The sequence below is a fragment of the Halichoerus grypus genome, chromosome 4, assembly GCF_964656455.1.
Source record: "Halichoerus grypus chromosome 4, mHalGry1.hap1.1, whole genome shotgun sequence".
Lineage (NCBI taxonomy): Eukaryota > Metazoa > Chordata > Mammalia > Carnivora > Phocidae > Halichoerus > Halichoerus grypus.
Genome location: NC_135715.1, coordinates 193,566,876 through 193,592,302, shown reverse-complemented (window position 1 = coordinate 193,592,302; position 25,427 = coordinate 193,566,876). Strand labels below are relative to the sequence as shown.

Here is a 25,427-nt window from a genome sequence, read left to right as displayed (position 1 = left end):
TCATGATTCATTCCCATTTTACTGGAAGCTCATTACAGCCGAGAGAGAGCACGTGTCTGGACCTTCTCCACAGCCCCAGGAGCGGCCCCGGCCTGGGCAACAGCGGGGAGCGGGTCAGGGTGCGGTGTGTGCGCCAAGCCGCCCCGCGGCACACACCCTCTCGGGCACATCGGGGCTTCTCACCCTGGCCCAGGATGTTGGATGCTGAAGCGGGAGTGCAGACACATCACTCCAAACCAACAGGGTGACCCCTTAATGACTAACTCCGACAACTGGCTTGCCGATGGATGGGTCCTCTAGAAAATGGGGGAACCATGCCTTACAGGGTGGAGACCATCCCTGTCACTCTGGCCCAAAGCCGCCGGTGACCCAGGCCATCGGTGAGAGTTCTGGGACGGACCCCACACTCTCCCACGGAGCTCATCGCCTCTGCCAGGGACGCATACTGCGTGGGGGACCCAGTGACAGGACCACGCATGCCCCCTCCCACAGCTGCAGCCCACCGCAGAACGTCATGTGGCCTGGTCTCCCTGCCCACCCGGCCCCCCCAGGACGTCAGCAGGAGGCCCTCTCTCAGCGGGCAGAGGGGTGGACAGTGCCCGCGCAGAGACTGAGAGAGCAGACCAGACAGCCCAACAGGACTGCCAGGGCAGCCAGGAAGAATCCCGCCCGGGGGCCGACTGGGCCCCTCCAACTGGTGGCTGGACCACCCCACCTGCTGCTGCCCTACGGCACAGAGACCCCCGAGCTCACCCCAACCCTGCAGGCCCACCGCCACAAGCAAAACCAGAGCCGGGCCAAGGCCCCTCCTGCGTCTCCTGCTGACCCCGCAGGCCCTCTCAGGCCTGGGCGGGCAGCGTCTTGTAGGGGTTCAGGATGCCCTGGGGGTCCAGGAGGGCCTTGAGCTGCTGCATGAGCCTCAGGGCCTCGGGCGGCTTGCTGTAGCTGAGGACGCCTCTCTTCCTGAAGCCCAGGCCGTGCTCGGCACTGACGCTGCCCTGCTGCCTGGCCGTCCACTCGTACACGTAGGGTTCCAGGGCGTCCAGCAGCGACGGGCTGAAGGCCTCTGACGTCACATTGAGGTGCAGGTTACCGTCCCCTGCAGGGACAGGGACCCCTGGGTCAGGCCGGGCAGGCGGAGACCCCTTCCCTGACAGGGCCCAGTCCTGCCCTGCCCTCACGCCTGGTTCCACGCCTCGTGCCACTGGTCACTGGCCTGCAGTGACCGAAGTGGCCTGTTGGTGACCACTCCAAGTCCTCCCCTCTACCTGCACGGCCCCTCTGAGGCTCCCAGCTCACAGTGACCGACCACCCGCCCGGCCAGTGAGCGTCTTGGGCCCAGACCACACCCATGGCTATCACCAGACCCACACCTCCCACCAGTGCCCACGGCAGCCTCTGCAGACAGCTCCATGTGCCCGCCAATGCCCACTGCAAAGCCCTGGCCCCGTGCTCTCTGGCCTCGCTGAGATATCCAGACACGCCCTGGCTCTGGCTCTGTGGACGGCCTGGCTCACCGCCCACGTGCACCCCCCTCGGGGGCCCCAAAGCAATGACGAGACACAGGATGAAGCCAAGGCAAGGCGGGCAGGAGACCCAGGGCCGGGGCCGTGATAGCTGGCTGCTGTCTGGCCGGCAGAGGAGGGGGGCAGGACTCCGTGGGCCCCAGCAGACAGGCCTGTAGTGAGGCCCTCACCCGGGAGGCGAACATTCAGTGCAAGAGCAAGTGCAGATGCGGACAGGAGGCCCCCGCTCCCACACTCAGAGGTCAGGAAGGTGGGAAGGGACGAGCAGATGGGGGTCGGGCCCAGGGAGAGTTGCTGCCCACCGTGAGGGGCAGAGAGCCTCGTTAGCCAACAGGAGGGGCTCCTCAAGGCTGCAGCAAACAGAGCAAACCCCAGGGCAACACAGGGGGCAGGCCTGGGGCCTCTGACCCAGTGACCACCTCCCTCCGGGCCTGTCAGATGTAGGGAACACAAGGGGGAGCCCCCTCCCACCGGAGCGTACCGCTGCTACCTGAGGGCAGAGGTCCAAACCCCCCGCGGAGGGGCCTGCACACCCATCAGCCAGCCCGCACAGGGTCCGGCTAGAATTCCCACTACCTCGGCGGTCCCACGGACCCTGAGCTGGAACATGAAGATGGGAGAGGTTCCAGCAGGCGGGACCTCGGTCCCCACCCCCACTCGCACCCGCTGCACAAGCAAATCACCTCCGACCCAGGCCTCAAGTAGTCCCCACAGACAAAGCCCTGAGATACACGAGCCCACGCCAAAAACTCCACGCACACAAGAAAAGCAGCCACCACGAGCAAGAGCCAGCAAACCTGACCCACAAAGGCTTCAGATCCCGCAATTTCCAGAAAAAGGGCACAAATGCTTCATATGTTTACAGAAATAAGAGATAAAGAAGATCAAACATCTTAAACATCTCAACCAACTTCCCAGAAATAGAAAATACCAATCAATCACCGAAAGGTCCAAGTCGACAAACAGGTTTCGATGGGTGTTACTCACGGCAGAGATAAGCGACACGGAAGAGAAATTTGAATGCAGGGTGCAGTCAGAGCTGGGCAGCAGGGAAAGCGGACGGGGAGCCGCAGGGCTGGGGGGAGGGGGACAGGCGGAGCCATCGCTACCGCTACCGCCACCGCCCCACGGCGCCCGGGCGGACACGCAAACGCTCACCCAGACAAACCAGTGACGCGGGAGAGAAGAAAAACACGGCAAGTCAGCACCGCGGAGCGTTCGGGTCGAAGAAAGCCTGGGCAACAGAAGTAACACTGCCGGCAAATGAAACCCGTGGAGCTCTGTCACCTCCCGCCCCGCAGACGGGAAACGAGGCTGAGACTCAGGCAGAGGCCGCGGCACCAAAGAGGGACGCCGGCGTGGCTGAGCCTCGACCAACACAGCCACGTAACACCAGCACCGCCACCCGGGGTGGAAAACAGAACCAAAATACGCCCCAAGAGGGGCACCCGGGTGGCTCAGCTGGTGAAGCGTCTGCCTTCCGCTCGGGTCATGGTCCAGGGTCCTGGGATCGAGCCCCGCGTTGGGCTCCCTGCTCCGCGGGAAGCCTGCTTCTCCCTCTGCCGCTCCCCCTGCTCATGCTCTGTCTCTCTCAAATAAATAAAATCTTTTAAAAAATAAATAAAAAATGGGGGCGCCTGGGGGGCTCCGTCATTAAGCGTCTGCCTTCGGCTCAGGTCGTGATCCCAGGGTCCTGGGATCGAGCCCCGCATCGGGCTCCCTGCTCAGCGGGAGCCTGCTTCTCCCTCTCCCACTCCCCCTGCTTGTGTTCCCTCTCTCGCTGTGTCTCTCTCTGTCAAATAAATAAATAAAAATCTTTAAAATAAAAAAAAAAAAAAAAGAAGGACGCAGCCTGTCACCATCGTGCGGACTGCTGACCGCCGCTCCGTGGCCGGTGCCCGCAGGATGCACAGCGCACAAACCTTCAGCCTTGAATCTTCACCGCAGCTCCCGCCAGATGGCCAAGGAGGCGGTAACGCCAACCAGTCAGACCCTTCGGGCCCGAGGGAGAGACCACGGTCACGCCGCTGTGGGGTGATGATGGCGTCCAGCATGGACACGGGGAAGGGACCTACAGGACGCTACAGCCCAGGACGAGGCCAGGGAAAACCCTGCACAGAACACAGGCACGCAGACCAAAGACGCAGAGGGCTGTGGCCGAGCCGGGCGACCCCCGGACCACAGCCCCACCTGCGCAAGGGGCCCGCCGGGACACAGCCTCGCTGACCCCAGGGAAACCAGCCCAGTGGCCCCGCCAGACGCCGGAGAAGCTCCCGACACACACGGCACCCGCTCCTGACGTGCCCAGCGGGCGCCCGGGCGCCGCCAGCGTCACAGGCTGTACTCTGCCCCACGAGCAGGAAGGCTGCCCCGCAGCCTCCCCTCCCCGCCCCCGGCCCTTGGAAGATGCCGGTCCTCCACCGCCCTGCACCCCCTGCTTCTCCCTCTCCCTCTGCCTGCCGCTCCCCCTGCTCATGCTCTCTCTCTCTCTCTCTCGCAAATAAATAAAATCTTGAAAATAAAAAATAAAAAAAATAAAACGCTTCCAGCTGGTGAGGGGCAGGGGGAGGGAGCTCGTCAGCGATACCGCAGGCCAGGCCGAGGGAAGGGCACTGCGGCGGCCAGTCAGAGGTCCTTTCCAAAATACCCAAAGAACCATGAAGACGATTAGGGTTCTCCCAACAACCAGGATCCCCCATCACCGCCCGACCCCAGAACGGCTCACCCAAGTGGCCATAGCCCACCACGTGCTTGGCCCGTGAGCCAAGGCGGGCGCGCAGGTCGGGCACGAGGTCGTAGAGCCTCTCGGTGGGCAGGGAGAGGTCGTATTTGTACACGTAGCCGTCCTGGCTCAGCGCCTCCGAGATCCTCTCCCTCAGGGCCCACAGCGCCTAGGATGGACAGAAAACAGACAAAGTCAAAGGGAGCACCGTGAGGGTGTCTGTGCTGACAGCAGTTAGAACGCTGGTGGCCTGGGGTGACCGGGAAGGTCATGACGGAACTTTCCAGGTGACTGAAATGTGTTGTGACAAGCATGGGGCTCTGATCCAAGAGTCCATACTGGACGAGGCCCCAGAAAGCGGCCACGGCTCACCCCAGGACACACCGACGGCCCCTCTCCAGGAGGACGGAGGACACTCTGAGTGATGGTCGGGGCCGCCGGTCGGTGAGGGAACCTGAGTGACAGCAGAGTTGGGCAGGGAAGACACTGCAGACAGAGGGACGGGGCCGCGGGGCCCTGGGCTGCCCAAGCCACACACAGGCTGCGGGCGGGCAGGGGTGCTGGCAGCTGGAGCAGGAACATGAGGGTGGCGCGGGGCGCTGAGGGGCCTGGGGAGCGGGGCTCATCGCATCACTGCCCTTCCAGACAAAGCCGCCGTGGTTTACTGGCTCGGCTGGATGACCGGTCATGGTGGACACTTGAAGTCTGGTCACGGAGCGGAGGAAACAGAGCCGCATGCGCCATCGCTCCGCTGTGGGGCTGGCCCCTGTCCTGCCCTCCACGTGTCCCCCGAGTCAGGAACTGTCACGGCAAAGTTCCAGCGCGGGAAGCACTGGTTCCTCCTGCTTTTCCACACGCGCACAGAGCCAGGACCGCCCCCAGAAGAGCAGCAAGAACCCCTTACTGCCACGGACACCCGCCAGTGTCTGGTTTCCCCGATTCTCTCATCAGCTTTCGGGGTCACTGCGAGGTCCCTCTGTGCCCTCTCCCCAACTCTCTGCGCCCAACCTTCAGCGGCTCCCGCCCGCCACCTTCCTCACACAGCCAGACCAGCGACGACCCCGCACAGCTCGCCTCGCCGCTGGACCCAAGCTGGAGCGCTGCAGGGCCGTCCTGCTGCCCACAGGCTTCTCCCCGTCCATTCACATCCGCCACATGCTACCGCGGCCACAGACCTGCTCATCCCTTGCCTGCCACCCACCCTCTCTGCTCATCCCACCATCTCGGATGCTCTGGAACCGGGCAGGCACAAGCCCCTCGGGGCCCCTGTGCTCCTGCAAAGGTATCCTTGAGGCTTGTTCCTGCTTCCCTCCTATCTTTGCTCAAAGGCCCCTTCGGGAATGTCCCCCGGCCACCACCATGCCACGTCCTGCCTACCAGGGCAACGCCATCTGCGAGGGGAGCCGGCCCAGCTCCTCCAGTGTGCCGGGGCCGCTGGAGAACGCCGCTGTGGAGTCAGCGGTCCAGACCGAGCAGGGACCAGCGTGGGTGCCCGCGCAGCCCCATGCTGCCGCCCACCCCGGGCAGCCGGCTCTCGGGACTCGCTGTGGCCGACGAGCCTCGGGCAGCACTGCCCGCCAGCCCCCAGCACAAGCCTGGAGCACCAGCTTTCCTTCTGGTGGAGACGGGACCGGGCACGGGCCAGCGCGCAGCGGGGAGCCTGTCCTTACTGCCCCCAAGGCCCGGGGTTGCTCCTCACTCCCATTGCCGACACGCAGCACATTTAGGAAGAAACAGAGACAAATGTGGAGACGCAGTTACGCGTCTTTGGCAGCAGAGAACAGCACCGAGCCCGTCCTGGGAGTGAAGGACTTGCCCACGTCCCTCCAGCTGGCGTGGCCTGCACGACACTGCAGGAGACTCACGGGACACCCGGAGGACACAGCCCCATGCCCTGCCCGGTCCTCCTCCAGCGGGGAGGTCACCCAGTGGGGACAACGGAGCGGTGGGGGCGGGGCGGGGAGACAGGTCCTCACTCCCCAGCAGGACGAGGCCGCGGCGTGAGGCCCTTCGTCTGCAGGTGGGGTTGGACGTGCCTCGACAGCGCTGGAACTCCTGACTTAGTATTTACTAAACTCACAAAACAACTGTGAAGAAGAAGGTTTAATAACAAGGTACACCAGGAAACCCAACAGGTCCACCGTAAGAGCCAGCCTGAGACCCGGCTGCCCACTCACGCCCGGGGGCGCCCAGATTCACATACAGCCCTGGCCCAGACGCACGTCCTCCCTCAACCCTGCCCCAGCTGGCCACTCTCACACCACAGCCCCAGGGACCACGGTGCACAAATATGGGACAGTGCCTCCCAGCGCCCCAGGTCCCCCAGGATGGTGACGGGGGCTCCCGGCGCCCCGGACCCCCCAGGATGGTGACGGGGGCTCCCGGAGCCCCGGGCCCCCCAGGATGGTGACGGGGGCTCCCGGCGCCCCGGGCCCCCCAGGATGGTGACGGGGGCTCCCGGCGCCCCGGACCCCCCAGGATGGTGACGGGGGCTCCCGGCGCCCCGGACCCCCCAGGATGGTCACGGAGGCTCCCACTGGGTGGCTCAGTCAGTTAAGTGTCCAATTATTGGTTTCGGCTCAGGTCATGATCTCAGGGTTGTGAAATGGAATCCTGCATCACACTCCACTCTTGGCAGGGAGTCTGACGTTCTCTCCCTCTGCCCCTCCCTCCAACTCACGCTCACACACTGTCTCTCAAATAAATAAACCTTTTTTTTTTTAAGATTTTATTTATTTATTTGAGAGAGAGAGAAAGCATGAGAGGGGGGAGGGTCAGAGGGAGAAGCAGGCTCCCCGCTGAGCAGGGAGCCCCATGCGGGACTCGATCTCGGGACTCCAGGATCATGACCTGAGCCGAAGGCAGACGCCCAACCAACTGAGCCACCCAGGCGCCCTCAAATAAATGTTTTTTAAAAAGTAAATAAAAAATAAGGGCGCCTGAGTGGCTCAGTTAGTTAAGCGTCTGCCTTCAGCTCAGGTCATGATCCCAGGGTCCCGGGATCGAGTCCCGCATTGGGCTCCCTGCTCTGCGGGAAGCCAGCTTCTCCATCTACCCCTCCTCCCTGCTCATCATCTCTCTGTCTCTCACTCTCTCTCTCAAATAAATAAATAAAATCTTTAAAAAAAAAAAAAGTAAATAAAAAACTGAATTAAATTAAATCAAATTCATAAAATAAAATAAAATACCGCTGATAATGACGAGACCCAAAGTACATTTCCCAAGAGGCAGGACCCCTGCTCACGTTCAGACACCACACGCTCCGAGCTGGACACGGGGCCCCGCGCAGACGTCCTGGACCAGCTGGGCGCGAGGGACGCGAGGAGGCGCCAGCAGCGCCCACGCACCTGGAGTTTCACCTGGTCCGTGGCCAGGGTCCCGTCCGTCACCAGGCCGGAGCTCAGCACCTGCTCCAGGAAGTCACTCAGCTTCTCAGCATCGTGCTCCGGTCTGGAGCCTGAGGTCTCGACGAGGACATAGAACGGACTTTCTGGAAGGCACAGAATGGGTGAACAGAGGCCATCGGACAGAGCTAGGAGGGGTCTGGGCCGGCCTGGCTGAGCGTCTCTGACGGCCCTCGTGCGGCCCACGGAGCAGGAAGACTCGGTCCAGGCTTTATCTCCAATGGCTTAAAAATAGGTCTTCCATGGGGCACCTGGGGGGCTCAGTCGGTTACACACCCGACTCCTGGCTTCAGCTCGGGTCGTGATCTCAGGGTCGTGGGATCGAGCCCGTCAGGCTCCGCGCTCAGCAGGGAGTCTGCTTGTTCCTCTCCTTTTACGCCTCCCCACGCTCTAGTGTGTGCTCACTCGCTCTCTCAAATAAATATAAAAATAAAAACAGATCCTTCATGGGGCGCCTAGCTGGCTAAGTGGGAGGAGTGTGACTTTTGACCTCAGGGTTATGACTTCAACCCCCACACTGGGTGTAGAGATTACTAAAAAAATAATAAAATAAAATAAATAAAAATAGGTCTTTCACTGGAAGAGAAACCGCACTCCCCAAAACCATACGAACCACCCTGAGCGACGCCATGGGCACCTGCACGGGGCTGTGGGCGAGGAGCGTCCTCACCAAACCACGGTGGTGGGGAGGCCATGGGCTGAAGGAGAGGCCCCCGTGCCCAGGACGGCCTGTGATGCCCATCATGCATAGCGCAACATGCAAAAAGGCATGATTTTACCCAACATATCTTTTTTAAAGTTTAAAAAAAATGTTTTAGGAACTATAAAAAAATGTTAAGCCTGTTTATTTTTCAAGGGTACTGTGAATTTATTTTTAACTTATTGAAATCAATGAAAACTCACCAAATGCACAGCTCTTCCTTTTAGCACTATATTAAAAGTGCCTTCCAGAAAAATACTACAAACCTGTCCTACTATAAAGAGAACAAATGTTTTCCAGATATCAGCATTTTTCCATGCTGAAATGCAAATTCTGCTCTTTAATTTATCTTATGTCCTAGAAAACACTGGGAGGGTTTTAATTTCGATTGGCTCCTTTTCCAATTACAAAAGTAAAACATGGTTATAAAAGGGAATTTGGAAAACAAAGACAAATAAAAATGAAAAAACAAATTGCCCGCTTGCAAAATACAGCGACCAAGCATGTTTCGACAGCGCTCCTTCCTGTCTGCTTCCACAGTCAAAGAGATCTGCACACTGAAACCTGCCTGGGACAGTAGGGTGGCCTCTACTGGGTGGCGGACCCTCCATCCGCCCAGGGATGCTGTCCACGCAAGGACCCTCCAACTGCCCAGGGATGCTGTCCACACACGGACCCTCTATCCACCCAGGGTCCTTCTGTCCACCCAGGGATACTGTCCACACAGGGACCCTCTATTCACCCAGGGTCCCTCCATCCACCGAGGGATGCTGTCCACGCAGGGACCCTCCATCCACCCAGGGATGCTGTCCACGCAGGGACCCTCCATCCGCCCAGGGATGCTGTCCACGCAGGGACCCTCCATCCGCCCAGGGTCCTTCTGTCCACCCAGGAATACTGTCCACATAGGGACCCTCCATCTGCCCAGGAACCCTCCATCCACCCAGGGATGCTGTCCACGCAGGGTCCCTCCATCCACCCAGGAATGCTGTCCACGCAGGGACCCTCCATCCACCCAGGGTCCTTCTGTCCACCCAGGGATACTGTCCACACAGGGACCCTCCATCCGCCCAGGGACCCTCCATCCGCCCAGGGACCCTCCATCCACCCAGGGATGCTGTCCACGCAGGGTCCCTCCATCCGCCCAGGGACCCTCCATCCGCCCAGGGACCCTCCATCCACCCAGGGATGCTGTCCACACAGGGTCCCTCCATCCACCCAGGGATGCTGTCCACGCAGGGTCCCTCCATCCACCCAGGGATGCTGTCCACGCAGGGACCCTCCATCCGCCCAGGGATGCTGTCCACGCAGGGACCCTCCATCCGCCCATGGGCCCCCCATCTTTCCAGTGATTGTATCATACCTTATTTCTTTACTACTGGATATTTAGATTGTTTCCTGGCTTCCCGTACTAAAAGCAGCACCTCATTAAAAATCCAGAGTGTAAAGATCTTTCCGTATTTATGACTGCTAAGGACTAAGTTGTGTTCCCCCCGAATTCCCACAGTGAAGCTCTCACCCACCCCCAATGTGACTGTAGGGCGGTAATTAAGATTACATTAGGCCGTAAGGGTGGGGCCCTGATCTCACAGGACTGCTGCCCACTTTGGAGGAAGAGGCACCACTGATCTCCCTACACACAAAGGCCAGGTGAGCACACGGCAAGGACACGGCCGGCCGCACTGGAAACCAGCCAAGCCGCCCCACAATCTCACACTCCCAGCCTCCAGGACCGCGAGAAGCAAGCGTCTTGTGCGCACGCCCCAGTCTGTGGCGTCTGCCGGGATCGCCTGCGCTAAAACCACCACCGTTTCTGTAGGAAGATCTCAGAAGTGGAAATACCAAGATCCACAGCGGAACGTTTCTGTCCTCCAGGTGCGTGATGCCAAACTGCTTTCTGGAACGCTGAGCCGGCGTTCTGTCGGCTAACGTGCAAGGACGCCCTGCGAGCCTCCACGGAGGGGTGGCCCCCCTTGGCCGAAGAGAAGCATTTCTGACCGGCGCACTGTGGCTTCCCAGAGACCCTGGCAGCACCCACTGAACCAGCTCTGGGGGCACGTTCACGACGCGGGTCAGAGAACCACACGCTTGTCGGTTACTGCGATGCCGGAGCTGCGCAGGCTGCTCCTTGCCACCCCCCACTCTGCGGACAGGACTGCCGGCCCGTGAGCGGGCCCCACGAGCCGGGCGTGAGGGCAGCGGCGGGTGCCGCCCGCCCACGGGGGGCCAGTACCTTGCACCGGGCTGGTGAGGCGCAGGTGGTGCGTGACCAGCCGCATGCACTCGGCGTCCATGAACTCGTAGGCGGACAGGATCTCACCCAGCAGCCCCCTGCAGCTGCTGAAGGTCTGCAAAACCTCATCAAAGCCTGGGCAACCTGCAAAGACAGCCAGACCTCAGGCACAAGCACCCGAGCCCGGCCGGACCCCCCAGGGCTCCCTGGAGAGCAGCTGCGCCAAGCGGCCCCGGCGGGTGGGCTCCTGGCGAGCGGGGCGGCCCGAGCAGCAGAGCACCCCACAGGGACACCCGCTGGTCAGCGGCACGCACGTCACGGGTAGTGCTGATCAAGGAGGAAACGCTCGTCTGAGAACCCAGGGCGCTCAGGAAGGTGGCGGGACCAGAGGGGCCGTGGCGCAGACACGGGGCCAGAGACGGGGCCACGCCGGCCAATGGCTTCACCACGTTTCTCTCAGCACAGCGAGCACTGGGTTTCCAGCAGCCCTGGGTGAGTCACTCAACTTACGGAACAAGGAGAGCCTCTGAGGCGCCCCAGGCCCAGGGAGCTGGCCATGCAGCGGCCGGGGGCAGATGGGAAGGGCCCAGGAGACCGACCCTGCACTGGGGAGGGGGTGGGACGTGCAGGGTCTTCCGGGCCGAGATGGGACGCGCTGACCGGCCCTGTGGGCGTCAGGGGAGTGTGTCCGCAGAGCGCAAGGCCAGGCACAGAGGCCTACTCTGCACACCCAGGAACACGTGGAGGTCCCACGGCTGGAACGTGGGGCTGGACGTGGCGGGCTCGGCCACCTGGGGGCCACAGCTGACGGGAACGCTGGCAAATGGAAAACAGACGGGAAACTACCCAGAACGCGACGCGGGTGTAAAAGGGTGGAATCCGTGGGAGAGAGATTAAGAGGACGGACTGCAAAGCTGTGTCGTGGGTCCAACCACAGTCCTCAAGGGGGAGGAAGACGGCGCAGACCTGAACTGACGAGACACCAAGACACAGGCTTAGGAGGCTCAGAAGATCCGAGGTAAAAATGTGCGCTCACAGGCAACATACCCCAACCACAGACGGCCGAAGATAAAGAGATAATCTTTAAAGTCACTAAAGAACAAAGCGCCAGAACCACTGGGAGCAGCGGCCGCGGAGGGTGGCAGGCCTCCCTACGACCCACCGCGCAAGCGCAGGACGCGGGATGATCTTCAGCAGCCCGGCTTGTGCGACAGTGTCTCCAGGAGCGAGGGGAGTGAAGGCACTTCGGACGGGCCGGCAGAGACCGGGCTTACAGGGAGCACGGTCCCAGGGCAAAAAGGCACGCCGAGCGGAGGGAACGGCACGTTTGTAGGAAAACAATAATTACAGCCGAGAGATTAGAGACCGTAAGATCCTGCATCCTGCTGTGGGTTCAGACACCGCTGAACGCACCGAACGCAGGAACTGGGAGTTGAGTCACCCGCGGTGACCTCTAGAAGAGTGGGTGTCTCCACAGCTTCTGAACTAACAGAAGAGGACAGGCTCCGAGTGGAGACGAGGCAGGACACGGACTCAGAGGAGAAAGAGACAAGCCCACGTTCACAGTCTGGAAGCAGAGGACCCGAGGGGCAGCTGGGGAGTCCTGTGGGGTCAAGAGGGCTCCCCATGCTGGAAAGTCACAGAATGCACGGTGCGCACTGACAGGGACAGCAGGGGACAGGGCGGGGACAGCACAGGGGACAGGGTGGGGGATAGCGGGGTCAGGGCGGGGGACAGGACAGGGACAGTGAGGGACAGGGTGGGGGATAGCAGGGACAGGGCGGGGATAGTAGGGACAGCAGGGGACAGAGCGGGGACAGCGGGGGGACAGGGCGGGGACAGTAGGGGGACAGGGACAGCAGGGGGACAGGGTGGGGACCGTAGGGACAGCAGGGGGACAGGGCGGGGACAGCAGGGACAGGAGGGGACAGGGCAGGGACAGGGCGGGGACAGCACAGGGGACAGGGTGGAGGATAGCGGGGTCAGGGTGGGGGACAGGGTGGAGGATAGCAGGGACAGAGCAGGGACAGTAGGGACGGCGGAGGGACAGGGCGGAGACAGCAGGGACAGTAGGGAGACAGGGCGGGGACAGAGACAGCAGGAGGACAGGGTGAGGACAGTAGGGACAGCAGGGGGACAGGGCGGGGACAGCAGGGACAGGGGGACAGGGTGGGGACAGCAGGGACAGCAGGGGGACAGGGCGGGGACAGGGCAAGGACAGCAGGGACAGGGCAGGGACAGCAGGGACAGGGCAGGGACAGCAGGGGGACAGGGCGGGGACAGCAGGGGACAGGGCGGGGACAGCAGGGACAGCAGGGGACAGGGCGGGCAGTGTTCCTACGGCTGTGACTGATCCGGGAGCGCACACACCAGAAATGACACCATCTCCCTCAGAGTCAACGAGCCAGACAGGGTGGCAGAGCTGAGCAAAGCCCCAGTTCTGCTCCAGAACAAAGTGTGTTCTGCCCCGAGACGGGGGAGGCTCCCCTGCAGACCTCACTCTGGGAGCACCATCCCTCGGAGAGAAGCCAGGAGAGGCGGCAACAGCCTCCCTCACGCCGACGGACAGGGCACCGAGTGGTGCACCCTGACGGCCTGCCTACCGAGGAAAGCCACGTTCACCGCTGTGGGCTTGGGCTGACACTGGATGGACACAGCCGTGATGACCCCCAGTGTGCCCTCCGACCCGATGAAGAGCTGCTTCAGGTCATAGCCCGTGTTGTCCTTCCGCAGGGAGGTCAGGCAGTTCAGGATGGTGCCATCGGCCAGTACCTAGCCGAGAAGGAGAGAAGCAAGATCCTACACATGGGCCCTCGTGGACACCCCTCTCCTCCCGCTCCCATGCCCGGGGGGCCCTCAGAAAGCAGAGCCAGGCATGAGCCCCCACCCCACCCCAGTCGGAGGCCCCGGGGTGACCCCAGGCCTGAGGCGCCCAATCGGGCTGAAAGAAGGACTTTCATGCTCCCACCCCCAGGGAGCTCAGGGCCCAAAGCAGGGTGGCGAGGAGGCAGGGCGGAGCAGGGGCGTGGCAGAGACCACGCTGCACCAGCCGCACCCTGTAGACCCCTCATCCACAAGGCTTCCCAACCTCACCCCGCACCGCCCCAACCGCCCGAGACCCAGAGAGAGTGCCCAAGGGGGCACAGACCCCCCAGAGCCAAGCCGGGTCGGGGCCCCTGCGGAGACCTCACACGCTGAGCACACTCAGCACTGGGGAGAGGCTGGGGAGCCGGGCCACTCGGACACGGGCACAGGGGACACAGAGGAAAGCGGGCCGGCGCCACAGCTCACCACTTCCAGGCCCAAGACAGTCCCATGCAGTGAGCCGTAGCGCAGAAACCGCAGGCCACCAGCGTTGGTCGCCACATTCCCCCCGATGTGGCAGCTGCCCTTGGCCCCCAGGTCCAGGGGCATGACGAAGCCCCTCTCCTCCACGTAGCGGCTGAGCTCCTCCAGGACACAGCCCGCCTGGCACACCAGGGTCCCTGCCGAGCCAAAGCGCTGCCGCGGATGCTCTCGGCCCAGGAGGAGCCAGGAGACTCATCGCGGGGCCCCTGCGGGGGTCAGCCCCGGGGCGGGGGTCCCCCTCCAAACCCGGACCGAGGAAAGGGAGCGTGTCCCCAGACCCGTCCCCCAGAAGTGACCCTTATTGTTTACCACGAGAAAGAGAAATTGCTAGGGCAAAAGTAAAGAAGAAAGTCCTCAGGCACACACTCTTGAGGAAAAGAGCTGAAGAGCGTCGCTATAAAGGCAGCAGCCCCTCGCCCGGGGCTGATCCCACCACCGGGGATGTGTGACTCTGGGGCGCTGCTGGCATGGAGCTCCCGTGCCCAGGTGCCCCCAGCACAGAGGATGGCCCACCCCAAATGCCCTGCTGGACAGACTGCTGGGGCCACTGAGCGGGAGGCGCCTGGTACTTCCCTGTACCCCACCCTTTGCACCCCATTTCCAAGGGCCGTCCTGGTCAGAAAATGTCAGAGTCGGAGGGGCTGCGGCAAAAGCCCACCCCCTTCACCTCAGCCCCACCGCACAAGCCACCTGAGTGACCGGCCAGAGAGCACCCCCAGGGCAGACAGAGCCGGGCCTCTCCTCCCCAGCCCGGGCCCCCACCACCCGGCCGCAGTGCAGGCTTACCTGACACGCTGTGGAAGCTGATGACCTGGTTCATCTGGGCGGTGGACAAGATGATCTCATCAAAGACGGGCACGCTGCCCCCCACCATGCCCGTGTTTCCCCCCTGCGGGTTCACAGCCAGGTTCCTCTCATGACAGTACCTGGGACAAGCACAGGACGGGTATCGGGGTCCCGTCCCTCCACCCACACCACCATCCCTGCAGGACGCGATCCAGGCCAACCCTGGCTGCGAGCCCACCGAACCTTGAGTCCCCCTTCCTCCTGCCCGTGGCCTCCATGGGGGCTTCCTCAGTCCCTGTGCTCGGCCGGTGAGTCTGAGGAGACCGGGGTCTACCCATGAGGCTGCACGGTCCCGGACAGGGTGGCACTCCTGGGGGGAACCTCCTGAGAGGCCACACCCCTCCCTGCACAAGGCCCCGATCAGCAGCACCCCCTGCTGTCCACCAAAAGCAACGCAGCCCCCCACGTGTCCGTCAGACCTCCGCCAGAAACTGGCCTGGAAGCGCAAGGAGCACCTAGACGTGGCGCGGAAACGGCCAGATGGGGAAGACAGAGAAGCGCTCCCATCACAGACACGATGTGACAGCAGTTAACCACTCCAGGCAGAGAAGGAGCAGCTGGAGGGAGCAAAACCCCTCAGGGGCCACCTCTGGAGGGAAGAGAGGGCTTGCTTTCGCGGGGTTTTCTTTATGGTTTTCTGTTTTCCAATTTCAACGTGAGTTTACTGGCATAGAACAATGAAAGAATGCTGTTTGCAAGAAAAGGCCTGTCTCCCTCCCTGATGCGTGCCCTCCCCAGGCGCCCGCCGCGGCCCCGTGGGCCCCCGCGGTGCCGGCTCCTCACCTGAGGATGTGAGCCACCTCCTGGGAGGTCCGGGGCCTCAGCAGCACCTTGCTACCACCTGCAACACCAAGGAGCACGTTACACTCACGGAGGGCAGCGCTCAGTCTACCCTCCGGAAAGGGAAGATCCTCCTTCCTCTGCAGGCCACCCGCACAACCGCAGTCAGCAACAAGCCCGCGAACCTCCAGGACAAGGGCGAGGTGTCAAAAACGGGCCCCGCCTCCCTGGGCGGGGAGGCCACGGCACGGACGTCCAGGCCCACGTCCACGGCCGGGGGCACCTGCCTGGCTGCTCGCTGGGAGTGACTGTGTTTCCCCCATAACCGCACATCCCTTGTGGGGAGACACCTGACATCGAGCCAGTGACCTGTCCGAATCCATCCCTCCACCTGTGTGTAGTACTGGACTTTCTGCCGCGGGGAGGGGGCTTCCCATCCCGCTCCTGTAAGTGTTTCATCAAAGCGGTGTGCGCTCACGGCTCTTGTTTTATGCACCAGGTGCCGGCTCTCAGCTGTTTCGATTTATGGGAGCCCAGAGGTGGCCAGCAGGAGCCCCTGGATGCCAGCCCGTCGGTGTTCCTGACCACCGCCTCCCAGAGACAGGCAGGCTCTCTCTGCCCCTCTGACTTTGTTCCAAATGCAGAAGCAGGTGAGGAGGCTTCAGGAAGGCGGGAGGCACAGCACCCCCCCCCCGCCCACGTCAGTGACTTCTCATGCGGCTTTGAGATCTGGCTGTATTTCTTCGCTTACTTTTTTTTGTTATAAATTATAAATATATATATATTTATAATCCTTGCTTTAAATATAACTTAATCATATATTTACATACTTTAATTTTTAATAAGGGCTGTGTTTCACAACTGGCTTGCTGCAAAATTCTAACAATTTTTCAGTAACTGGCTCTCCCAGCACACCCCTGCCCGAGCCTCCAGGAGGCCTTAGGGCTCTGTTGTCCACCTCAGGACGCTGGCCAAAGGGAGGCAGCCGTGGACATGCTGCTGGATGATGACTGTGTTTCCTCTGGGACGTGTGGGAGGAAGCAGGGAAGGAATCTTCGGGCAGACTGCCCCCAAGGTTCGAAACTCCAGCTATGCCCTAGTCTCCTGTCTCATGTGCACAGAGCCTCAGAGGTTAGGGACGGACTCAAAGGACAGAGGGGAAAACAGAAGCAGCAAAGGCAGATGGAGCAGAGTCAGAGCTCTGGAGGGCGCCGGTCAGGGACGAGCTGAGGCGAAAGCGTCAGTCTCTCTGGCCCTCAGCTCGTGTCCTTCCGCTCGACAAAGGCAGGCTCAGCAGACTGGTAGGGGACAGATGCCTTTCACTGGTCTCAGCGGCACCGTCCGCATGCTGCCCACCACCTGCTTCTTCGGCCCTCTTGGCTTCCCAGCAGCCGTCCGAGGCCCTCGTTCACTCAGGGTGCCACTGGGCTTGGGGCACGAGAGGACCCTCCTGGGGCATGGCCTGTCACCTGTCACAGCATGCACACCCCCAGCGCTCCCAGCGGGCAGTCTCCCTGCCTTCCTCCCAGTGACCAGAGCACCCAGCTACGTCAGGGCTGGCAAGCCCCGCGTGCAGGCCACGCCCAGCCCGGGCCACGTTTGTAAGTGGAGCTGTGTGGACACAGTTTGATGCCCATTTATTTGGTGTGGCTGCTTTCGGACAACAGACTGTGGCACAGACCGAGTGGCCGGCAAGCCTCAGATCTTGCCCATCTGAACCTCTGCAGGACGCTGCTGACCCTGACACATGAGACTTTCACCTCGAACTCGGGTCCTGCCTCTTCTCTCCCAGCTCCCTGGGAACCTGGGCTGAGGGTCCTGCTCCCCAGGCTCCGGGAACGACTCCCCGGCTTGCTTCCTCCCACCCCTGGGCAGCAGTCCCTGGGCCCTCCCTGTCCTGCCTCCCGGGGGACAGGCAGCAGTCTCTCACACGCCTCCCCCCTCCCACAGACCGCAGCTCCCATGGCCTCCCCCAGCCTCACCTCAGCAGCACCCACCTGCTTCTGCACGGGCCCCCACTGTCTTTCCCCCTGAGACTGCGACCCCTCCCTGGGCCCGGGTCCCTCCACGCCCACCTCCTGGGCAACTTCACGGCGACCCCCCGTTTCTCACCAAGCTCCTCGCTCTTCCCTCTCTACCAGATCATTCCACTATTAACCTGCTGCGACGGCAGGCTCGTCCGAAACCAGCCCCGAAAAGGAAAAAAACATCTTCTCTTGACCCCGTCCCCACAGCCTCAGCTCTCTGTCCCCCCCGACAGCACAGTGCATCCACCAGACGGGGGTCCCGTCTGCCTCCCAAGCCCCCACAAACAGCTCCAGTGGCACACGTGTCACTTCCATGCTACGGACGGCCTCCTGCCACGGTCCCCAGTGCAGCAGCTGCTCCCGACCCCTGCCGATCCCTGCCGACCCCTGGCTTCCCCTTTGTTCACACATGCACCAGGTTCCCCGGAGCCCCGGCCACACCTGCTCGGTCCCCTTGGCTGGTGCCTGCTCACCCCCATGGACCACAGCGGTCACCAGCCTCCTCGGACCCTGCCCTGGGCTAGCCGGCTTCACAGCCCAACAGGCCCCCTCACGTGTCCATCTGGACTTGTCCAGGCCCAGACCTCTGGCTTCTCCACAGAGCGGCACCTCCTGCCATTTTACTCAGCAAGTGGAAGGCCAGTTCTGCAACTGCTCAGGCCAAGGGGCCCTGCATCCTGACTCCTCTGACACCCTATTCGCCCATGAGCACATCTTGGACTCTTCCTTCCGCACACACAGAACCCGATACCATTTCAGCTGACCGCCCTCGAAGACTCGTGCTCTGCTCCCAGGTTCCACGACTGCGGAGTGAAAGCCTCCCCCGACACGGGAGCCACCTCAGGCCATGGGCCCCTCTCTCCTCCTGGCCTCCCAGCAGCCCCCCATCAGCTACCAGGACTCACACAGCCCTGAGGTCTCGATGACCTGGCCCCCTCGCTCTCTGACCTCCCCCTCGTCCATCCACTCCAGCTGTACCTGGGCCTATGGCTCCACAAACACGCCAAGCGTGGCCTTGCTCAGAGGCTTTGCGCTGGCTATTCCTGTCCCAGGACACCCTTCCAGGTGGCTTCCCCAGACTCCAAGGAAACAGCCTGTGATGGGGGCCTTTCCTGGGCACTCATGCCCACCTGGCGTGCAGCTCATGCCACCGTCCCTCAGGTGAGCCTCCTGTCCAGCTTCATGTTTGGGACCCCAGCCCTGCACCATGTGCAGACACACAATGAGGTGCCCACCGAAGTTTATGGGGTCCACCCATGAGCAAGGGATCTAATTTTTGGACAGGATACTTACTAACAGTTTCCATTTCAAATAAAATCCATTTTTAAGAAAATTGTAAAATCCTAATCAGCTTTTACTAGCTGCGTTTTCTATAGAACTCCGAGATTAAAATGTTAAATGATCGTAAGTTTAGACATGCTTTCTTCTCAAAAGAAAGCCACACAAAAGGGTGATTTAGACAGAAATTGAACAAACTACTTCAGCAGACACCCACTGGGCAGGTGCTGGGCATCAAGTCCTGCGGATTCAGACACGAATAAGCCCCAGTGCCGCCCTCCTGAGCTCAGCTGTCAGCAGCCAGGGGTGGGGGTGGGGGGTCGTCCACACAGGCACACAGACCTCCAGGAAGAGCCCCCAGCACACAGCCAAGCCCTGTCCAGGGAGGGAGGGCAGACAGTCCGCATCCCAGTCACAGGGTGCACTTGCTCTGGAAGCCCCAGGAGGAAGACACCCTAAGCCTTGAGCACCCAGCACACTGGGTTCTTACCTGAGGTGGGAGCCCCATCCCCAGTTTGTGGCGCTTGGCACTCAGGCAGCAGTGCCGAGCCAGGGCCGGGGCCCGGCTTGGTTGAGCCGAGGGTGGACAGCACCCTCTCCTGCCTCCAGGAGCACCGCACACAAGCCTGCAGGCCCTGTGCGGGTGGTGGGCTCGCAGCCTGGCAACATCCCCCACCCCCCCGCGAGGCCCTGACTTAGCGGGCAGGGTGGGGCTGGACGCCCTTCCAGTCTGGGCACTTAGGCCATAAAGAAGAGCCCGAGGAGGGCGCCTGGGTGGCTCATCAGTTAACATCTGCCTGGGACGGACAGGAAGCCTGCTTCTCCCTCTCCTCCCTGCTCGTGCTCTCTCCCACTATCTCTGTCTCTATCTTGCTCTCAAATAAATACAATCTTTAAAAAAAAGAAGAACAGTCCGAAGACTTCCAAGGTCTCCGGCCTGTCTTTCCCTGCGAGTACAGCGTGTCTCGGTGATCTGAGCCCACACCCTAACTCCACGTGCTCAAGACTCCGCACCATTTCCAGACGCACTATACTTCAGGCCGCAGCTGGTTTGGACCCTCTCTCGGAGTTTTCCCTTGCAGTGGCTGAGTCGCCGCCACACAACACCCCCCTTGACTGCTCTTTCAAGTCCCACGTGCGCCGGATCCAGCCTTGCCTGCGGTCCTGGAATGCCCAGGCATTCCGTGTCTAATACATAACTTTGTTGTAAACTGGTTGTCTTCTAGCTCTCTTTAATGTTCTAGCAAGAACATCGTATTGGTTTTTGTAACTGTCTGAAGAGGCAGCTTACGTTATCTCCGAAAATGTTCCAGGAGAGAACACAGAGTGTTAGAAGCTCTCTCTCACGGGAGAGGGTGTGCTGGGTCTGGAAGGCTGAGAATCCAGGAGCTGACGAACAGGCGTGTGCTGAGAGGAAGGAGGCATGGGCGGCCAAACCAGCACCCACGCATCTTGCCCAAGAGAGCTGCCATGGGCAGACTGGCCCTCCCAAAGTACGTCCACATCCTATCCCTCAGACCCTGTGCACGTGCCCTTATTTGGATAAAGGGTCTTTACATAGGTAATCAAGTTAAGGATCCTGAGATGAGAAGGTCCTGGACTTAGGGTGAGGCCAGGTGCCCTTAAAGAGAAGCAGGGGGAGGTCTGAGACACAGACACACAGGGAGAGGCCACCAGGAGACGGAGCCGGACATGGGAGTGAAGCGGTCACAGGCCCAGGGGCGCCTGGAGCCCCCAGGAGCTGGAAGAGGCAGGAAGGAGCCTCCCTGAGCCTCTGGAGGGAGCATGGCCTGGCCCACGCCCTCCTGGCAGACCTCTGGCCTCCGGGCCTGGGGGAGGGTAAGCTTCTGCTGCACAGTGTGTGGTTCTCCGTCACAGCAGCACCAGGAATCAACGTGCATCCCTCAGAGCAGCCAGGGGGCTCTTTTGTCTTTTGATTTGCAGAGGTCACGCACCCACCAATAAACCTCTATGAATGTTGTTCTCAGAAGACTTTAAAACCACAGTACAGCTTTTCGTCAGCACAAGAAGGGGTATGTGCCAGTGACCCCAGGCTCCTCCACCCAAAGCTCATCACACACCCATCCCCCTGAAGCATGAGGACAGACCCTCACTCACCTCGGACCGTCCTCAGCCAGTCCACGTTGGAAGCTTCCAGCACCTCCGGGTCTGTGACGACCCTGCCGGGGATGATGCGTTCAAAGGCTGCCAGGTCTTCCTCAGACACCACGGAGAATGGCAGCCGCGTCACGGGGTAGCGCTCCTGGGTCAGCACCACCTCGGGGGCACAGGGGGATGTGGATGAGCTGCTTCTGCAGACCAGGTGGCTGGTGCCCGTGGCCCCCCAAGGGCTGAGCAGGCTGGGGATCCTGGACACCAATGCCCATGTCCTGGGCTGCACAGAGGCTCCCCGAGCGCACACCACCTGCCACCGGAAGAGCTGCACCAGCTGCCTGGGCACCAGATGGGGCACCATCGCTCCTGCCCTAAAAAGCAAGTGATAGGACCTGCAACTCTGGAATACTACCGAGAGGAAGCCCAGCACAGCCCAAGTCCAGGTCAGGTCCAGGAAGAGACGTGTCTTCCACGGTGAGGCAGTGAGGTTTCGGCCTCCAGGAGAGGCGCGCTGGGGGGCATGGGGGACAGAGGCCCTGGGCGAGCTGCCCTTGAGCCTGACCCAGGCACGGGTTTCCCTCCTGGGAATTCACTGCGCGGCCCACGCTGGCTGGAGCTGGCTTGAGTCCGATTCTAACATTGGCAATAACACAGCTCCCTCTTAACCCCTCCTGCTTCAGGACAAAACCAGGGTCTAAGGCACTGAAAAGGACGGATGCCGCTGAATTATGCAACTTAAAATGGTTCAAAGGGTAAATTCTATGTCTTATGTACACATTGTCACGAGTTTAAAAAGTGCAGAAATTAAAAGCAAGGGTGGGGAAGGGAAGCTTCCCGGCTGCCGGCCGCGCTGCGGGCGGGTCCCGCACCTGCACCAGCTGGCCCGCACAGCCGCCCGGGCGAGGGACAGGGGCCGGGGCGGCGCCCCTCCGCGGGCTACTCCGGCACTCGGCGCTCCGGCCACCCGAGCCGGAACCGGGGGCAGTGCTGCCCTCGGGGCTCGCGCCCGCCCTCTGCCCCCGGGAAAGCGAGCGCGGCTCCCCGCCGGGGGAGGCGGCCGTCGGCGAAGCCCTCGGGGCCGAGGGCCGGGACCCGGGGCCACCCACGCCGGGGAAGGGACGCAGCCCCGCGGGCTCGCACTAGAGCACGGCCTTGGGTCGCGACGCCCCCGTCGCCCCGCCGCCCCGCGGCCCCTCGGCCCAGGCCCCGGGCGGCCACGCGCGCGCACTCACGTCCGCGCGCCCGTCCCGCCGCCGCCGCCGCCAGCGCCGCACGCCCGACCCTGGACCGACTGAGCCTGCGCACTGGCGCCCTCCGGCCCCGCCCCGGCCCCGCCCCCGCTAGGCCCCGCCCTCCACGGGACAGGAGACCTTCCAGGCCCCGCCCCCAGCCCTGCGGGCGGCTACTGCGCCCGGCGCGTCATTTGGCCCGTCTCGCACCACGAGACAGCCGGCCTTGACCCGTGTGCCCGGCAAGGTTCCACGCCCTCTCCCAGCCCTTCCCGAGGGCCGGCTCTACCGTAGCCCACCCTGACCGCCCCCTTCCTCGTCCTGCTGCGGGGCTCCCTCCAGGGAACTCTGCCCCCCACTCTGCGACCCCCTGAGAACTGCCCCCCCTCCCCGCAGACCTCTGCCCCCAGCAGGGAACTCTGACCCCCCAGGGGTCTCTGGCTACCCCCTGAGAACTGCCCCCCTCCCCGCAGACTTCTGCCCCCAGCAGGGAACTCTGACCCCCCAGGGGTCTCTGGCTACCCCCTGAGAACTGCCCCCCTCCCCGCAGACCTCTGCCCCCAGCAGGGAACTCTGACCCCCCAGGGGTCTCTGGCTACCCCCTGAGAACTGCCCCCCCTCCCCGCAGACCTCTGCCCCCAGCAGGGAACTCTGACCCCCCAGGGGTCTCTGGCTACCCCCTGAGAACTGCCCCCCTCCCCGCAGACCTCTGCCCCCAGCAGGGAACTCTGACCCCCCAGGGGTCTCTGGCTACCCCCTGAGAACTGCCCCCCTCCCCGCAGACCTCTGCCCCCAGCAGGGAACTCTGACCCCCCAGGGGTCTCTGGCTACCCCCTGAGAACTGCCCCCCCTCCCCGCAGACCTCTGCCCCCAGCAGGGAACTCTGACCCCCCAGGGGTCTCTGGCTACCCCCTGAGAACTGCCCCCCCTCCCCGCAGACTTCTGCCCCCAGCAGGGAACTCTGACCCCCCAGGGGTCTCTGGCTACCCCCTGAGAACTGCCCCACCTCCCCGCAGACCTCTGCCCCCAGCAGGGAACTCTGACCCCCCAGGGGTCTCTGGCTACCCCCTGAGAACTGTCCGCCCACCCCGCAGACCTCTGCCCCCAGCAGGGAACTCTGGCTCCCAAGCACCCAGCACCTTGCCCTGACCCCACCTCCAGCCAAAGGGCAGATATTCCAGCAAGTCGGGTAGGCATCACAGGCAGAGCCCACAAGGCTCAGAAAGCGGCCGGTGCACACAGCCTGAACCTTTCCCTGAACAAAGGCCCAGAGCGGGGACTCCAGTGCAGAGAGGTCAGAGGGGCCGCACCAAGGCTGGGTGACGCGGACACCAGGACCCAGACCTGGCAGGAACGCTGCTCTCACAGCCCCTCCAGGGCTGGCCGCCCTGGGCTCTGGCACGCCCTTGACCTCTGGCCTGTGGGGCCTGTTAGGCCTCTGACCTGAGGAAGACAAAGGCGGGGGAGGCCCACTGGGTGTTCCTGTGGCATCACCCCCAGCGCTGTGACAGCTCCCCGCCTCGTCACATTCCCTTCAGGGGTGCCAGCCACCACCGGGCAGCGCGCTCCCCTCAGGCGTGAGTCCCAGCTCCACAGGGCACCCCCTTCCCTGCTCCCCACCTTACCCAAAGCGGTGCAGCCAGCCCCCCAGCTCCGAATCCTAATCAGCGCCCCCGCTACAAGCACACAGGTCTGTGGACACACTCAGACAGATGTTACCGGTCACTTGATCACGGACCAGTCGACCAGGAGCATCGTGGACCTCTGGGACTCAGCAACCTCTCAGAGCCAGTGAAGATTACCACACCCACCCCAAAACAACACACTGGTGTTCCCTTTTCCTAGGCAGTCACCCCCACAAATGGCTGCAAGCACCCTTGGAGGGCCCAGAGGGAAATTCCAGGCCCTTCCTCCAGAACCTCACCCTCCCTCCAGCAAGGACTCTGGGTCTGTGAATTGGTTGTCATCTGGAAAACAGGTCAGAGCCTGGGCCTCTCCGTCGTGGTGACCAAGCTGGGTTTCAGGACCCTGACCATTAACACTCCTCAAGGAAAAATGTCCTAAGTACTATTTAGTTCCCAAAGGGGTCTTCACACCTGTGCAGATTTGGGAGGGCAGACCTTCTGTTCCAGAGAAAGCACTTTATGCCTTTATAAAACAGCAACTCAAAGTATTCTACACAGACATTTCTTGTGGGCTCAGGCACCAGCTCCTGACCCCGCGGCAGCTGAGGCCGGGACTGCCCGGGCCCGGGGCAGCCAAACACCTCTCCTCCCGTTCACTGCACACCCCTTTACAGTTCAGCGGAGGGTGTACTTACCATCTCTGGCCACAGCACTGAGGTCTTATCACTTCCTAGAATGACTCCTTCTCAAACGTTTGTTCCAAAAAATACTTTATTTATTAAACAATATATCCATAATCTATAACATGATCCAAAAATACAGATATACATCTTTACATTATTTAATAAAAAGATTTACAATATTATCTTTCCTTTACAAAGGGAACATAGATAATTCCTTGAAAATAAAATGTAACATTCGTGTTAAAGCTGCATCATCTTTTTGGATGAAATGTGGTAAAAGTGAACACCACAAAATACATTTGTAGGAAGAAAGAAACTTCACAGAACTCTCTCCTGAATGAGAACATTTTTCTTAGACTTTGTTTTAAAACTCCTCTCGGCACAGGTAACAAGGACCAGTCACGGCTCACTAACAACTGAGGAAAACCTCCCATCTCCAAGGCCCGCGGCAAGTGTTCCGACTTCCAGCCGCGGCCACACGGGGAAGCTGCTCTCCGGAGGGTGTTATTGCTCGAGGCAGACCCGGCCAGGGCTGCCAGCTACCAGTCGGGAGTGCCGCGTGGCCGCCCGGGACGAAGCCACCGTCCCCATGCGTCCCAGCAAACCCCCGTCATTCCCGTGCAGACCGGAAGCCACCAGGCTCCGTGGCCATGGCCAGTGGCATCTCACACCCGCCCGCCCGGGGACCCCAGTCACACGGGCCTCAGCTCAGGGTCTGCAGCAGCTCCACGAGCACAGCCACGGATGTGGGGGGCTCAGTTTAACAAATTATTTTTGTAAGTGCAGCATGTGTTGTTCTAGAGGAAAACGAGAGGCTATTGGTCAAACTGCTGACTGCTAACAGAGCACTGAGAGCAAGGAACATGCTGAGTCTCCTCTGAACACGGCGCTCCTTCCCTACAAGGAAACCC

The 25,427-nt window shown here is 61.6% G+C and overlaps 1 protein-coding gene across 9 annotated transcripts; it reads right to left on the bottom strand.

Annotated features, from left to right (window-relative positions):
* On the bottom strand, positions 1 to 22,288 carry D2HGDH (D-2-hydroxyglutarate dehydrogenase). 9 transcript variants are annotated; one of them, XM_036068890.2, is made up of 10 exons: positions 22,212 to 22,288; positions 20,983 to 21,350; positions 15,563 to 15,620; positions 14,720 to 14,859; positions 13,877 to 14,070; positions 13,189 to 13,357; positions 10,586 to 10,729; positions 7,596 to 7,738; positions 4,252 to 4,417; positions 1 to 1,099 (listed from the first exon to the last, which is right to left on the bottom strand). In XM_036068890.2, the coding sequence occupies exons 2-10, from the start codon at positions 21,338 to 21,340 to the stop codon at positions 840 to 842; spliced, it is 1,632 nt and encodes a 543-aa protein (XP_035924783.2). In that variant the 5' UTR covers positions 21,341 to 21,350; positions 22,212 to 22,288; the 3' UTR covers positions 1 to 839. The 9 variants fall into 9 exon arrangements, with proteins under 9 accessions (XP_035924783.2, XP_077927742.1, XP_035924789.1 ...); XM_078071616.1 differs by having other exon boundaries at positions 20,983 to 21,142; positions 22,212 to 22,272; XM_036068896.2 differs by lacking the exon at positions 22,212 to 22,288 and adding an exon at positions 21,849 to 22,096 and having other exon boundaries at positions 20,983 to 21,142.
* Between the last annotated feature and the right edge of the window lie 3,139 nt (positions 22,289 to 25,427).

Coding starts and splice junctions, on each gene's coding strand:
- D2HGDH (XM_036068890.2), bottom strand. CDS start 21,340: ATGGTGCCCCATCTGGTGCCCAGGCAGCTGGTGCAGCTCTTCCGGTGG. Junction 15,621..20,982: donor CTGGCTGAGGACGGTCCGAG/GTGAGTGAGGGT, acceptor TTGGTGTTGCAG/GTGGTAGCAAGGTGCTGCTG. Junction 7,739..10,585: donor CCTCACCAGCCCGGTGCAAG/GTACTGGCCCCC, acceptor TGTGCCTTCCAG/AAAGTCCGTTCTATGTCCTC.